Source organism: Pimephales promelas, chromosome 7 (genome assembly GCF_988280905.1).
Source record: "Pimephales promelas chromosome 7, fPimPro1.hap1.1, whole genome shotgun sequence".
NCBI lineage: Eukaryota > Metazoa > Chordata > Actinopteri > Cypriniformes > Leuciscidae > Pimephales > Pimephales promelas.
The window spans coordinates 36,891,391-36,906,207 of record NC_142775.1 but is presented as its reverse complement, the minus strand read 5'-3'; the positions used below and the strand labels follow the sequence as shown (position 1 = coordinate 36,906,207).

Genomic DNA, 14,817 nt, shown 5'->3' with positions numbered 1-14,817 from the left:
ACTTTTGCACAAGCCCCGCCCACAACTGTTGATTGACACTGCAGTTTTAGCATAGACTCCGCCCCTGAGTGAGCTGTACGCAGTCCGCCAATGTTTACACACCAGAGCAGCTGTAGACAAGAATGTCTTCTAAGTGATTGAGGTGTTGTTGGGTGTAAGAACAGCTATCTTCATGTTCTTTCGTTGTTACTCGAGGATGGATCTGTACCAACTGTTTGTGATCCAGCTTACAGTCTCCGGAGCGATAAGCCTAACGTTTCTGATCACGCCAATGAAAGGGAGAGCGCACACTTTATGACAGCTCATAAAGGCAGTTAATAAAGCATCTGATCATAGCGATGTATATTTGCACAAGCTCTGCAAGTTCACCATTTTCTTGCAAGTGTCTTATCTTGCCTGCCAGGTGTCTTCAAAGCATATTTTCGAAATCCTGCATACACTTTTACAGAAGTACTTCCTTAAATTACAACATAAGCATGGCTATTTCTTAAACATTGCAGGGTTTTTAACAGTGGTGAGGCAAGAAATCGTTAAGTGGGTGAATCTTGATGAAATAGGGTGGTCCTCTATTTTTTATCTTTGTGTGTGTCTATATATATATATATATGAAGAGTTCAGATGCAAAAGCCTCTAAATGCCATTTGAAATTTTCTTCTTTAATGATGATTTTTTATCAAACTTGTATATTTAAGTTCAGTAATTTCACTTAAATAACAATTAATAGGTAATTATCATTGCCATTTAAAGGGACTCTGTGTAGGAAATACCCCCATCTAGTGGTTAAATAGTATTTTGCATTCAAACGAATTTTGCTCTCCAGCGCCTCGCTTTTTCAAGTGCGTATTGCATCTACGGTTGCCGTTATGTACCAAAAATGCTATGACAGGATGTCTTGTAGTAACACTTCATCGAGTTTTTCTCCGGGTGAACAGGTTTGTAACTTAAAAAAAAACAGCAACTTATGTGTTAACTTATGTGTACAATTTATGTGTCTAGCTGTATAAATTAATTTTAATTCTCTGTACAATCTTATCCACATAGCAAAATCACAATTTTAGCTAATTGATCATTTATATATAAAAAGAAAGCTATAGAAAATCTTACAGAGAGCAATATTTTCTTACAATCATTATCTCTATATTCTTACTGAATTTATAGGTTATAAAGAATTAACTTACAAACCTTGTTTTTAGCACCTTCCTTCACAATAGCTGCGAGTAAAGCTGGGAAAATCACTGAACTTAAATATACAAGCTTGATAAAAAATTACCATTCTAGAAGAAAATTTCAAATGGCACTTAGAAGCTTTTGCATCTGAACTCTTCATATATATATATATATATATATATATATATATATATATATATATATATATATATATAGCGTTAGCTAACCCTAACTGACACAAACCCATGTACTTTAACATATTTTAAATATATATCCGATCAGAGAAACCACGTGAAGTGGCCAGATTACGCATGAAAGCAGTGCATGCATCTCAGTCATTTTGATGTGAGTGGAATATTTATTAAGGACTCAATATACTTCGTTGAATATGTCCAAAATGTAAAGCATTGACTAGTGTAGCCTAGTGGTTGTAAGCTGTCAGTCAGTAACTGTCATGCGCAGTGGTTTATGAGCTGCGCGGTTTCACTGACTTTAATTCTCACACTTTAATAGTATTATTCCTAACTCCTAACTGAATAAAACAATGTGTAACTATGATGAATGATTACCTCAAAATGTAGCTCTGTATGCAGATGACTTTATCTGAATGAAATGATTACACCGCTCTCACTTTTGCTCACTTGCCAGCGATACTCCTATGCCTGCCAGTGTTGGCACGTGTGCCATAGGTTGCTGACCCAACCGGCCCCTGTTGATAGTTACTGATTAACTAGATCTTTAAAAAGGTAAATGCCCTGTGCCTTTTAAAGCTTGTTATATGAAGCTTCACTTATTTATAGATGTTGACATGCATAGCAAGGACAAAGGCTTTGCAGTTGTATGATCACACAGATTTACATTATAGCCGACATAATGATGGGTAAGAATTTTTTTTTTTTTCACTTGAAAAGTTCCAGTCTCTTATTGTGATTCAAGTTTATATTGCTGTGTAACATTTGATGTTTACGATTGAAATACATATAGGTTCTGTATAAATTAGAGCTGCCAATAATGCTTTTTTTTAAGTTTATGCAGTTAATTTAATAGTTTAATACACTGAAATGTGCCTCTACATACAGTATTTCCTCTATACAGATTCAATTTCAATGGGTATTGTCTCTTTTTTTAAGTAAGAAAAAAAAATTATATACTGTATCTGTCATGTACTGCTCCGAGACAAAGGTTGAGGATCCAAATGTGATACACTCTCAGAAAAAGGTACAAAAGCTGTCACTGGGGCTGTACCTTTTCAAAAGGGAAACTTTTGTCCATTTTAGGCACTAATATGTACATTTTAGGTGTTAATATGTACATTTCAGGTGCTAATATGTACATTTTAGAGGTGCTAATATGTACATTTTAGGTGCTAATAAGTACATTTTAGGTGTTAATATGTACATTTTAGGTGCTAATATGTACATTTTAAGTGGTAATATGTACATTTTAGGTGCTAATATGTACATTTTAGGTGCTAATATGTACCATTAAGGTACCGATATGCAGCCTTTGGGTACAAAAAGTGAAAAGTGTTCCTTTTCAAAAGGTACAGCCCCAGTGACAGCTTTTGTACCCTCTTTTTCTGAGAGTGTATTTATTGAAAGGGTAATCCACAATAGTAGTCGAAAATAGGCAAAGGTCATCAGCACTATCCAAAAAATAACAAAAACAAGGCAGAGAAAATCCATGTAACAGGCAAGAAATCCAAGAACCAGGAGACATGAATGAATGCTCGGAATTGACTTATCAAAACCAGGCTTATATGGGGTGAGCTAAACAAAATAATGCGACACAGGGGAATGTGATAATGGATGAAGAGTCCAGCCAGTGAGTTATGGGAGATGTAGTTTGTGAGGGAATGACAATAGCCTGATGTGGAGTGCCCTCTAGTGGCTCTCAAGGGCACTCCAGCTGGATAACCATAATTATTTACATTTCGTTTTCCCTCCTTTGCGATACAGGTATTACAAATGGACAGGTTTCTCAGGTGCTTGGGCCAATCATGCTAACCCTCCTTCTGACGACTGTTCTTGTCCAGAGCGGGAAGGTTCTTGTCTCTCCTGTGGGTGGCAGTCACTGGGTCAGCATGAACACCTTGGTTGAAGCACTTCATGCCAAAGGTCACAATGTTACAGTCATCCGGATAGAAGGCAGCTTGAGCATCGAAGAATCCTCACCTCACTACACATCAATCAATCTCAAGCGTGAAGGAGTGTTTAGTGAAGAACTCCTCGAGACATTCGCATCCAGACTACTGGGAATTATGAGGGAGGATTCGATTTGGGCTCGTCTGAAGCTGGACATAATTATGTGGAAAAGTTATTTATGGATGGTTGAAGAAGAAAAAAAGATAATAATCAATATGTTTGAGGACCAGCAGCTAATGCAGTCCTTAAAAGATGCCAAATATGATATGATTCTGACAGATCCAGCCATGTTTTTAGGTGTTATGTTGGGTCATTATCTCAAACTGCCCATTGTTTACAACGTCCGTTGGACAGATTACAGCGAGGCTCATTTTGTAATAGCTCCTTCACCGCTTTCTTATGTTCCTGCTTCAATGCTGGAGTTATCAGACCGCATGAGTTTCTTGGAAAGAGTGAAGAACGTTGTGATGTACATCATTCCAGAAATACAGCTAGCTATCCTGATCACGCCAACTTATAATGCACTTTGTGAACGTTTCATCGGCCCAGGAACATCCTACTTTTCTTTACTTCAGGGTGCTGATCTGTGGCTCCATAGAGCTGATTTTATTTTTGAATTCCCGCGTCCCACTATGCCAAATATGATCTACATTGGTGGTTTTCAGTGCAAGCCACCAAAGCCTCTTCCACAGGACCTGGAGGACTTTGTGGAGAGCTCTGGCGAGCATGGTGTCATCGTCATGTCTCTTGGCACTTTCTTCGGTCAGCTTCCTGATGACTTAGCTGAGGCAATTGCTGAAGCTTTTGCAGAACTTCCACAGAAGATCATCTGGAGGTACACAGGCAAGAGACCATCTGCACTAGGGAACAATACCTTATTGATGGACTGGATGCCTCAGAATGATCTTCTGGGTCATCCTAAGACCAGAGCCTTTGTGGCACATGGAGGAACCAATGGAGTTCAAGAAGCCATCTATCACGGCGTGCCAATCATCGGACTCGGGCTGATTTTTGACCAGCCTAGTAATCTTCTAAAAATGAGAGTAAAGGGTGTAGCCAAGAATGTAGACTTTGCAACATTGAATAAAGAGTCCTTTCTTAAAACTGTTAAAGAGGTTCTTCACGAGCCCTCTTATCGGGAGAACATGCAGAGGCTCTCAAGGCTTCACAAGGACGTCCCAGTGAAGCCTCTGGACTACGCCATCTTCTGGATTGAGTTTGTTATGAGGCACAAAGGTGCCGCTCACTTGCAAACGGAGTCTCATAAAATGCCCTGGTACTCGTACCACTCTGTTGACGTCCTACTGTTCCTGCTTTCTGCCGTGGCACTCATAATCCTGAGCATATATGTGGTTATCAAGTATTTCTGCTGCAGAATATTCATGAGAAAAACAAAAAACAAGCTACAGTAATGATAAGGATGAGGTCTTAGAATTTGCATTTCTTGCATTGCTTTCTTTCCTGTTGGTCTAAAAATGCAATTAAAGCATCTATCTCAGCTAATCTCCAAATGCACCTAATAACTAGCCTGGATGCCAGCCCGAACTCCGCCCACAACATTTTTTGGTCGGGAAGTTCGGTCTGGACTCGATAATTGGCTCTATGCACGGCGGTATTTCCGGTGAAGCATTAGGGATGCTCGATAACTTCCGCCGATCGTAGAGTCCAATGCCGAGAATTTATATTGAATTTTATACTCCATGGTTATACTAAAGAAACGTTAGTCACAAAAACAGATAAAACAGACACCCCTCGTTGTGTTTATGCTTCTTTTTAAAATTATATTAAATAAATATAACTATATATAAAATTACATCTAAACGTATGTACGTTTCATTTCAAAGACTGGAGGACAGTAAATTTTGAAGACTCTGCCATAATCCCGTTTTCCTCGGTTTTCCTCCGCTTTAATCTCCACAACCGGAAATGGACGAGCATCCTTGCGTCAAATGATCAGGCAAAAAATGATCGGGCCAATCAAATTGCCAGGGCGGGCTTTATACGATGATGGACAGATGATCTGCAGTGACGTAATCATCACGTTATCGAAGAGCGCTTGTCGAAGATGACTGCAGCTGGAGAATTAAAATGTATAGATTCCGCTGTCGCGTCTTTTGTAAAATAAATCGACAGCGCATTCATTTTAATAGACAAGCAGAAAACTGCAATCAAGGCATTTGTCGATCGGAAAGATATTTTTGGCGTCCTTCCTACATGATTCGGGAAAAGTGTAACTTATCAGCTGGCTCTGACGGTTGTTAAGAAGATGGGACGTAATGAAAAGCCTGTGGTCGTTGTGGTTTCTCCTTTGGTGGCACTCATGGAGAAGTAAGTAAAAGAAGCAACACTCGTTATTTAACTTGTAAAATAAATCAAGTTAGGCTACGTTCTGTATTTGAAAACTGCGCTATGCAAAGGAGTTGACTTATGCGTTGCGCTGATTGGTTGTAGGAGTGCAGGTTTTTTCTTCCTGGTTCGGTTACGACGACACGCGTCAAAATCAAAGCCCAACGAAGGAGTTTCACACTCATATTGAATATGAGTATGACAAAGTCAGGCTACCTAATAACAAGAATACTTGGGGAAATATATTTGGGAAGTAATAAATATTTTACAACCTGCTCAGTTAGCTGTAGGATGTGCATTCTTTACTGTATGTTTTACCTTTTCTTTCCCATTTTTCGGAAATGGAAAACAACAAACACATTTCATTACTTGACCTCGTTTCTGTAAAACTGCTTTGAAACGATGTGTATTGTGAAAAGCGTTCTACAAATAAATGTGAATAGAATTGAATAGTAAACATGTCTTATTCTGAATGATGCAACCTACCTGTGATACTGATTATGCTCAAGATGAACACAGAGATGGATGTCTCCAGTTTATGATTCACATCTATGACCTTTGTGTTTGCAGCCCAGATTTTGACATGCCCTAAAGCAGGCTTTTAGTAGGCTACAAGTATATCACTTCACTTGTTTGTGTTTTGTCAGTCTTCCTGACATTTACATTTAATTTAATTCATTGCAGTAAGTGTTACATGATTACATTAAAAAAAATATAATATATTAAATGTGGTTCAGGCAATATGTGCTCTGATTATCTTCACTGCAAAAGGAAACATGACATTAAACACGACCCTGTCTCTTTTTGTCAATAATTATATAAAAGTATAAGTAAAAAGAAGATATAGTAAGAAATAAATAAAACGTGTATTTCAGTAAAATGCATCGCTCTAGAAGGCTACAATAGCCTAAAAATATATAAAGTTATGAAACTTCAAAAACCAGTTTTGACCTGTGAACAAATGATAGGAAAGGCTGCAACGGTGACGAGTCTGCCTACAGACAGGGGGTTAAAGGAGTAGTTCACTTTAAAAAAACAAACAACTTTTGCTGATTTTGTCTGTCTTTCTTCAGTCGAAAAGAAATGAAGGTTTTTGATGAAAACATTCCAGGATTTTTCTCCATATAATGGACTTCATTGGGCACCAAACGGTTCAAGGTCCAAAAAGACACTTTCAGTGTAAACTGCAAACAGCAAAAATAAATAAAAAGTTTAAGTTTTATAAGCACAAATGGTCGCCCTCTGTTCTGTAATGTGCGTTCATCACTCACCTGTTCAGACTCGTTCATCAAAATGAACAAATCTTTTTTCGAGTCATTTGGTTCATTCAATGAATGAAATGACTCGAAAAAGGATTTGTTCATTTTGAGTCCAAACTCTCCTTTGGACCTTAAACTGTTTGGCCCAGTGAAGAAAAATCCTGGAATATTTTTTATCAAAAACCTTCGACTGAAGAAAGAAAGACATGGACATCTTGGATGACATAGGGGTGAGTAAATTATCAGCAAAAGTTTTTTTTTAAAGAGCTGGCTGTCTGGTGCAGTCACAACAACCTGGAGCTGAACACTCAAAACAGTGGAGATGATTCTGGACACCATCATGGACAAGCGCTAATGAACCAGTGAAGTCATTCAGGTTCCTTAGCATACCATCTCTCAGGACCGGAAGTGGGAAACTCACACATAGGCTCCATTTTAAAAAGGCCCAGCAGAGGTCATATTTCCTTCGCCAGCTGAGGAGGTTAAACCTGACATCTGCAGACATCCTCGCCACTGTTCGCATGACAAGGGAGAACAAATAGACTGAAGGAGCTCAAAACACTAAAATAAAAAGCAAAAAAGAAAACTGAATGAGCACTGTGCCACTGTTCATCCAACTGTTACTGTACTTCATTTTATTCTAAATGGTTTTAATTTACTGTATTTTATTTTTATCATAATTTTTATTTTTCATTATTTCTTATTTTTTATTCTAAACTGTTTTAATTATTCAGATTTCTTTTGATTATTTTAAGTTCTTCTATGTAAAGCACTTTGAATTGCCATTGTGTATAAAATGTGCTATATAAATAAAATTGCCTTGCCTTGCCTTGCCAAAAACAGAGGGACTCAACTCATCCGAAGTGTCACTAAACGATTATACAATTTCTTAGCCTTTACGAGACAGTTTTGAAACAGCAAAAGTTCATTTTTAAATGCAGACCACACTGAAAAAAATGATTTTTGCTGCTTGTTCAAATCGCTTAATTAAAATTAGCTTAAGCAACATAATTGCTTTACATTTTGTCCAAACTTAATTTGATTGTGTCCAATCTGCTTAAATATATGTACAATTTAAGTTTACTTAATCCGTTTGTGTTGGATAACATGAATGATTTGTGTTGCATTAACTGAAATTGGGCGGTGCATGTTAATTCCCAGCATGCTTTGCATATGTCTGAATTATGAGAGAATAAATGTTGAAATTAAGTGTTATTTTATATGTTTTTGAGAAAATAAGAAAAGGTTAGTGTGTAATTGTGTTTAATGTTCAATTACATTGGAATTATTAGAACCATTTGAATTACAGTTGGTTACCATTGTGGAGAAGAGTGGATGATTTGGTTAGGCTGTGGACCGATTCAACAATGTGTATAGCAACTGCTTTTTGCTGAAGGTGTATGTATACCTTAGCATTCAGTATGCCACCAATTTGGTGGCACCAAATACTATTGGTAGCTAACTGCAGACTATAGACTAGATGTTGAGAAGTGTGACAAACACATTCAATCTTAATTGGATAAATGAATATATGAATTTGAATACCTGAAACAGCCAATCAGGGAGCCTTTTAAAATCACTTTGAGACTACTTAATTGGATAACTTAAAATGACTTAATTCCATGACATTGAAGATACATTAATAAATTATGTTTGTGTAACTTAATTGATTCATGTGGGACCGATGTACACTATCAAATCATGTAAATCCAACAGACTTTTTTTTTCAGTGCATAAGGGGGAGGACTAAGCAAATCGACATTTATGTATATAATATTTTGTAGCTATAATTAGATTATTGACCAAAAATTAGTCATTTTTATTTTGTAGAATTACACGCATCTGAATATTTTGATATGAAAGGAAATTTTATGTGCGGGAGGTGTGAATCTTGGTTTGTAAAACAATAAGATTTATATTGTACATTTTGAGATTGTCATACGTTCTTTCTTTCTTTATTGTTTATTGTAATAAGAAAAAGTTAAAAAAAAAAAAGGAACAAGAAAAGTTTCTATCCTCTGGCAATCTATCTGATGAGCAGTTAAATGACCCCACTGGGCAATAAACACAGAGCTCTACTTCATTTTTATATTATTAACACTCCCTTGCATTATATATCTATTGTCTATTTTGTATATTGAGAATTTTATATATTATTTTTTTTAATTCACTTATACTATTTTATCCTCATGACTAAAATGACTATCACAATCATAGGGTAAAAAATGTAAAATAATAAAAAAATAAACATTTTATCTACTGCAGTTGCTCTTGTGTCTTATTTTTTCTAACCACCCTCTTTTAGTCTATTTTTATAAGCTGAATTCAATGGAAAGAAAAGTGTGAAGCCACATCCTGTCCCCTTCTGAAAACACTTTTTTTATGTGCTATAAGGTCATTAACACTTTATGTATTATGTTATAGTTTTTGAAAGTTATTTTAGATTGCTATTGCTTCCTTGTCTTAAACACACACACATTGATAACAGGTGTAATGAGGATAAAGATTATATGTGATGCAGCATTAATAATTAGAGAAGAGTTTGTTTATGCACAAAGACGGAAGTGAACAGAATTGGATTGTGTTTCAAAAGTATTTTTTCCATTTCTCAAGACTTTATTTATGCAAACCACATCTATGGATAACATGTCACATGTGCAGGTGTCATTTTATTGGTTAACACTTAGTCGACATAGCCATAATAAAAAAGAATAAAGAATAATTTTTTTTAAAGAATTTTTAATCAGTCATTTAGTGGCATACAGGATAACTTTATTTTGTATGTTTGTGTGTGCATTATGTTGTAATATTTTTAGGGTTATGACCTGTAAAGGAAGAAAATGTGTTGCTTCACTTCTCTGTATTTTGTTGTTGAGGGGAAGTGGAGACATTAGTGAAATCATATCATTGCATGACTTAGATCAGACTGATTTCTCAACAGAGTTTAATGAAAACTTTATTTACAGCTGTGAAGTAGAGTCAACACAGTTATTTACATTATTAGAGTAAGAAGAAAAAATAACATGCCATGAAGCAAGCAGCAGCAGCAACAACAAAAAAAGTTTAAACACTATGCTCAAACATTTGATCATGAATATATATTTATAAAGAAATTATTACCTTTATTCAGCATTTATACACATTAAATTGATTGAAGTGACAGTTAAGACATTTATAATCTAACAAAATATTGATGTTTCATATAAATGCTGTTCTTTTGAACTTCAAATATTTACAATGATTTTTGATCAAGTAAATGCAGCCTTGGTGAGCATATAAGAGGCTTTTGTCAAAAACATTTTTGAAAAATCGTATTGACCCAAAATTGTATACAGCACAGGTGAAAATACTGAAGAAAAAATATACAAAGACAATCTCTACTTTCATCTGTTATTCTGTTCTGACAGAATCTGCTACCACTGCAAAGTGTTTTTCACATATGTTTGATATGAATCAACGGTGTAACCTCATGCCAAGCAAAAAAAAAAAAAAAAAATGTATGATCATTATCACCAGGATTCAAAAACAAGGTGTAGTCTATACCTTGTAAATGAAACAACTGTACTTAAAAAATAATAACAATAATTATTGCATTCGTATTGCATTCACTTGAAGAAAAAAAATCGCCTCTATTTTTCTGAATTAGTGAGTTAATTATCTCAGAATTACGAGATAATTTTCATGTAAAAAAGTTTTTGGTGTTTTTCTGAATTAACTCGTTAATTATCTCAGAATTGCGAGATAATTTTCATGTAAAAAAGTTTTTGGTGTTTTTCTGAATTAACGAGTTAATTATCTCAGAATTACGAGATCATTTTCATGTAAAAAAGTTTTTGGTGTTTTTCTGAATTAACGAGTTAATTATCTCAGAATTACGAGATCATTTTCATGTAAAAAAGTTTTTGGTGTTTTTCTGAATTAACGAGTTAATTATCTCAGAATTGCAAGATCATTTTTCATGGAATTTTTTTTTTTTTGCTCTGTTTTTCTGAATTCGCCTTTGGCTAAGCCATGCCCAAGAATGTATATTGACCAATCACAGTGCAGTGCAGCCACCTTTTAGTCAAAGGTGAATTAATGACTTAATTATCTAAAAAACTCAGAAAATCAGAAAAACAGCGCAAAATGTAAAATGATCTCGTAATTCTGAGATAATTAACTCATTAATTCTGAAAAACAGAGCAAAAAAAGTTTCCCATGAAAAATTATCTCGTAATTCTGAGATAATTAACTCGTTAATTCAGAAAAACAGAGTCGATTTTTTTTCTTCAAGTGAATGCAATACACTTCAGTACTGTTACTCACCCCTATGATGTTACAAACTCTATCTATCTTACAAACTGTATCTTTATAACAAGGATAAGTAATGACTAAATTTGCATACGTCTTTAATACGTCTTTAACAGAAGTAAAAGGCTTTCATTCCATCATAAGATAACTGCCAACCCGATCTCACGGGAATTTGTACGAATTTTACGAGGTGGCTAATTCATAACAATTCTTTCGACCACACTCGTACGAATTAGTACGATTTTGCTAAATCGTACATATTTTACGAATTAGCCAATTCATATGAATTCGTACAAATGACCTACCCCTGACCCCGCCCCTAAACATAACCGTCACGTGGGTTTAGACAAATCGTACAAATTCGTGCGAGTGAGGTCGTATGAATTAGTACGAATTAGCCACTTTTGCCACGAATTTTACGAGGTGGCTAATTCGTAACAATTCGTACGACCTCACTCGTACGAATTAGTACGATTTTGCTAATTGGTCGTGAGATAGCGTAGCAACTGCGGTTGACTACAGTGTGACTGACGTGTGCCTTGTGCTCCCAGAGCTATGAACAGACCCCACTCGATATTTCGACAACATGTCTCTTCCCAACAGGCCTTTCTTAAAGAGAGAAATCAGGAGCTGGTTGCGGAACTTCTTCCCGATGAAGGCGTACAAGATGGGGTTTATCGCACAGTGTCCGAAAGCAATGGCCTGCGTGACATACAAGGCCAAGTCCAAGTCGTCCCTCATCTTGCAAGTTTCCGTCACTCGGCGGGCTCGCATCAGGTTATCTAAGAGCTCTGTGATGTTTTTGGGCAACCAGCAGACGATAAAAGCCAGGACTACGGTTAAGATGACCCGCATGGCCTTCTGCTTTTGGCTGTTGCGCGAGCGGCAGAGCTTGCACGCGGTGAAACCGTAGCAGAATACCATCACGGCAAGCGGGAGGAAGAATCCCACGGTGTGGTGGAGAATCCGTAGGCTCATCCTCCAGTTGTCCATGCTTTCCGCCGTCAAATTGTCATGACATGTGTACCTGGTGCCATCGAGCGTGAAAGCATCGCGATTCAACATAACGGGAATGGACAAGAGAATGGCGCCGAGCCACATCAACGCACACACTGTACCAACCAGATGGCGTTTTTGGTTGTGGAATTGGGTTGCTTTCACGATGGCCAGGTAGCGATCAACACTAATGCATGCCAGCAGGAAGACGCAGCAGTAAAATGTGGCTTCCTGTATGCCTGATAGCAGTTTGCACATAGCGGTGCCGAACAGCCACTCGCCGGCGTGAAGGTATGCGCCCCAGAACGGGAGGGTCAGAGAAAAGAGCAGGTCGGCGATGGCCAGGTGCATCAGGTAAACGTCAGTCGACGTCCTGCGGTTCTCCATGCAAAACACCACGAATATCACCACAGTGTTGCCCAGCAAGCTCAGACAGAAGACGATGATGTAGACCACGACCAAAGCCGCGCTGTTCAGATGCCTAAAGTTGTCCGGGCAGGGAGTCACGAATAAAGGGTACATGTAATCTGTAGTAGTAGTTTCCATGTTTAAGAAGTTTGGCTGCCAACTACAGGGAACACAAAGTTTATTAGGACCAGCATTTTCAGATTGAGAAGTGTACAAAATATGATTCACTACTAGGGTTGGGTATCGTTTGAATTTGAACGATTCTGATTCCGATTCCGATTCCTTGTTTCGATTCCGGTTCCTGACGATTCTCGATTCCGATTCTTTTAAGAGGCAGGGTCAAAAAAGTTTAGCTAACCTTGCTAACCAACGGCCTTTCTGAAGGAAATACTCCTTCCGTAAAAATACTCCTTTTGTCACAAATTTTGCATTTTGCCGAGATTTCGTTATTTTTAGAAAAGTGAAGCCACACTTTGGATCGCCGACGTAAGGTACTCATGTTCGACTCGCGTGGTTATGCCAACACTTCCGGTAGACGCTTCTTCATTGGTGTTGTTCAGCGGTTTCTTCTTCCGCTTGGCGGACTGTGAATATCAAAACTAGGAATCGAAATTTTTACTTTTGAACGATTCCGGGAAAAAACGAAAAGTTAGTCTTGGTTCCAATCGATACTCGATTCTCGATACCCAACCCTATTCACTACCAAACAAAAGTTATAATGATATTAATAGATACAGTATATGTGAATCAGTTGGTCTAAATGTTAACTTTTTATTGTTAAATAGTTCTCATATGCATATCCAAGCAAGCAATTGCATCATTTCACCGTCTACTACACAGTCCGGCTATGATTAACACACTTCTAGCCAAAATAACCTTGAATTTGGTTACATGTCGTTTTTGCCAAAATAAATGTTAAGAGATGTTCGAAAGTTAACAGTGATTACAAGATGTTTGGTTTCATTTCTCTACTCATTTCATATCTTTGTTTTCTAATTGATGACTAGTCTATTCTTGGTTAATGGTTTAAACATCTATTAAATTTTCGCTGACAGCCCACATTTGGCCTTGTTTTAGCCTTGACTAAAATGTGTGTTTCTTTTAAACGCAAAATTGCATACTGGGTATCTGAGTTAAGCTTGTTAATGTACTAGTGTTTTTGAACTAACCTGAATCAACACTAAACTTGAGCTGAATAATGACAATGTTCTAGAGCTGCTTTATAGTTAAATTGAGTTTGCTTCATTATAACTAACGGACTTCGCAGTGATCACATTGAATTAAACTGAGCTGAACACTGCCACTATAGACCTTATTCACAGCAGCGCTATCTTTCATTTTAAATGGGAATGAAAGCAAAGCTGTGAGGGCTAGACATGCATTTCTTTAATGGGTTGACTGTTATTCAATGCGTTTTTTGACCGTTCTTACAAATCACTGCAAAAATATCTCTCCAAGAAATTTCAATATCAAAAAACTAGAATTAAAAAACTAACTAATCTTATCTAATGAATCCCAATTAAAAGCTGAACAAACACAGACTATTTATAGCCTACATTATGTGTGAATCAATGAATGTTATTTATTAATTGTATAAATCTAAAAGTATCCTTTTTAAAGGGAATATTTCACAGTAAGTCATACTGACACATCCATTAATCTTTAACCCAATTAAAAGTATATTTTGTATTTTCTTACCGTATTATCTTCTGTGATTTTACTGAGATTTTCAAGGCTGCTGATCTTGCGTTTCAGGATCATTCAGTGGAAATTCTCAAATACTAATGACTGATTTCTCACTATTTTCTGAGAATGACAAGTTTGAAAACAACTGATTATTAGCTACTGCCACGTCCCTTTCCTTCCTGCATGAATAATCGAAAAGAAAATTTAGATCTTATCAGTACCATGGTTTCACAAGAAAGATAACAAAAGACAACTTAAAAACTGTTCATGTATTAGCAATTAGCAATAGCTACACAGTTGAGTTTTGTGTGATATATATATATATATATATAAACTACATTATACACTATATCTGGTACATGTGTCCATAGCCATTAAAGTGCTAATAGTAGGCTATTTTTAAGTGGTGACCGAAACTCTCTGGCAGCTCTGCCTACAATGAAATCTCATTGGTTCAAAATCACGCATAGCTGGTTTCAGAGGGGGGGGAAAGAAAAGAAAGGTATTTTACAGAAAAAATA

General features: G+C 36.6%; 2 protein-coding genes across 3 annotated transcripts; one reads left to right on the top strand and one right to left on the bottom strand.

The window, feature by feature from the left end:
- Nucleotides 1-1,931: 1,931 nt before the first annotated feature.
- Nucleotides 1,932-4,809, top strand: LOC120487361 (UDP-glucuronosyltransferase 2C1). Its single transcript, XM_039683678.2, has 2 exons — nucleotides 1,932-2,047; nucleotides 3,126-4,809. Exons 1-2 carry the CDS (start codon nucleotides 2,008-2,010, stop codon nucleotides 4,721-4,723), a joined length of 1,638 nt encoding a protein of 545 aa, XP_039539612.2. The 5' UTR covers nucleotides 1,932-2,007; the 3' UTR covers nucleotides 4,724-4,809.
- A 5,046-nt stretch (nucleotides 4,810-9,855) lies between these two features.
- cxcr2 (C-X-C motif chemokine receptor 2) lies at nucleotides 9,856-14,590 on the bottom strand. Of its 2 annotated transcripts, none has more exons than XM_089133417.1 (2): nucleotides 14,314-14,590; nucleotides 9,856-12,774 (listed from the first exon to the last, which is right to left on the bottom strand). In XM_089133417.1, the coding sequence occupies exons 1-2, from the start codon at nucleotides 14,369-14,371 to the stop codon at nucleotides 11,723-11,725; spliced, it is 1,110 nt and encodes a 369-aa protein (XP_088989543.1). In that variant the 5' UTR covers nucleotides 14,372-14,590; the 3' UTR covers nucleotides 9,856-11,722. The 2 variants fall into 2 exon arrangements, with proteins under 2 accessions (XP_088989543.1, XP_039539118.2); XM_039683184.2 differs by having other exon boundaries at nucleotides 9,856-12,770; nucleotides 14,309-14,400.
- Nucleotides 14,591-14,817: the final 227 nt, after the last annotated feature.

Excerpts from the sequence above, each read along its gene's own strand:
- LOC120487361 (XM_039683678.2), top strand. The coding sequence starts at position 2,008 with ATGATCACACAGATTTACATTATAGCCGACATAATGATGG. Across the intron at positions 2,048-3,125 it reads TATAGCCGACATAATGATGG|GTATTACAAATGGACAGGTT; the intron begins GTAAGAATTTTT and ends TTTGCGATACAG.
- cxcr2 (XM_089133417.1), bottom strand. The coding sequence starts at position 14,371 with ATGATCCTGAAACGCAAGATCAGCAGCCTTGAAAATCTCAGTAAAATC. Across the intron at positions 12,775-14,313 it reads CAGTAAAATCACAGAAGATA|GTAGTTGGCAGCCAAACTTC; the intron begins ATACGGTAAGAA and ends TTTGTGTTCCCT.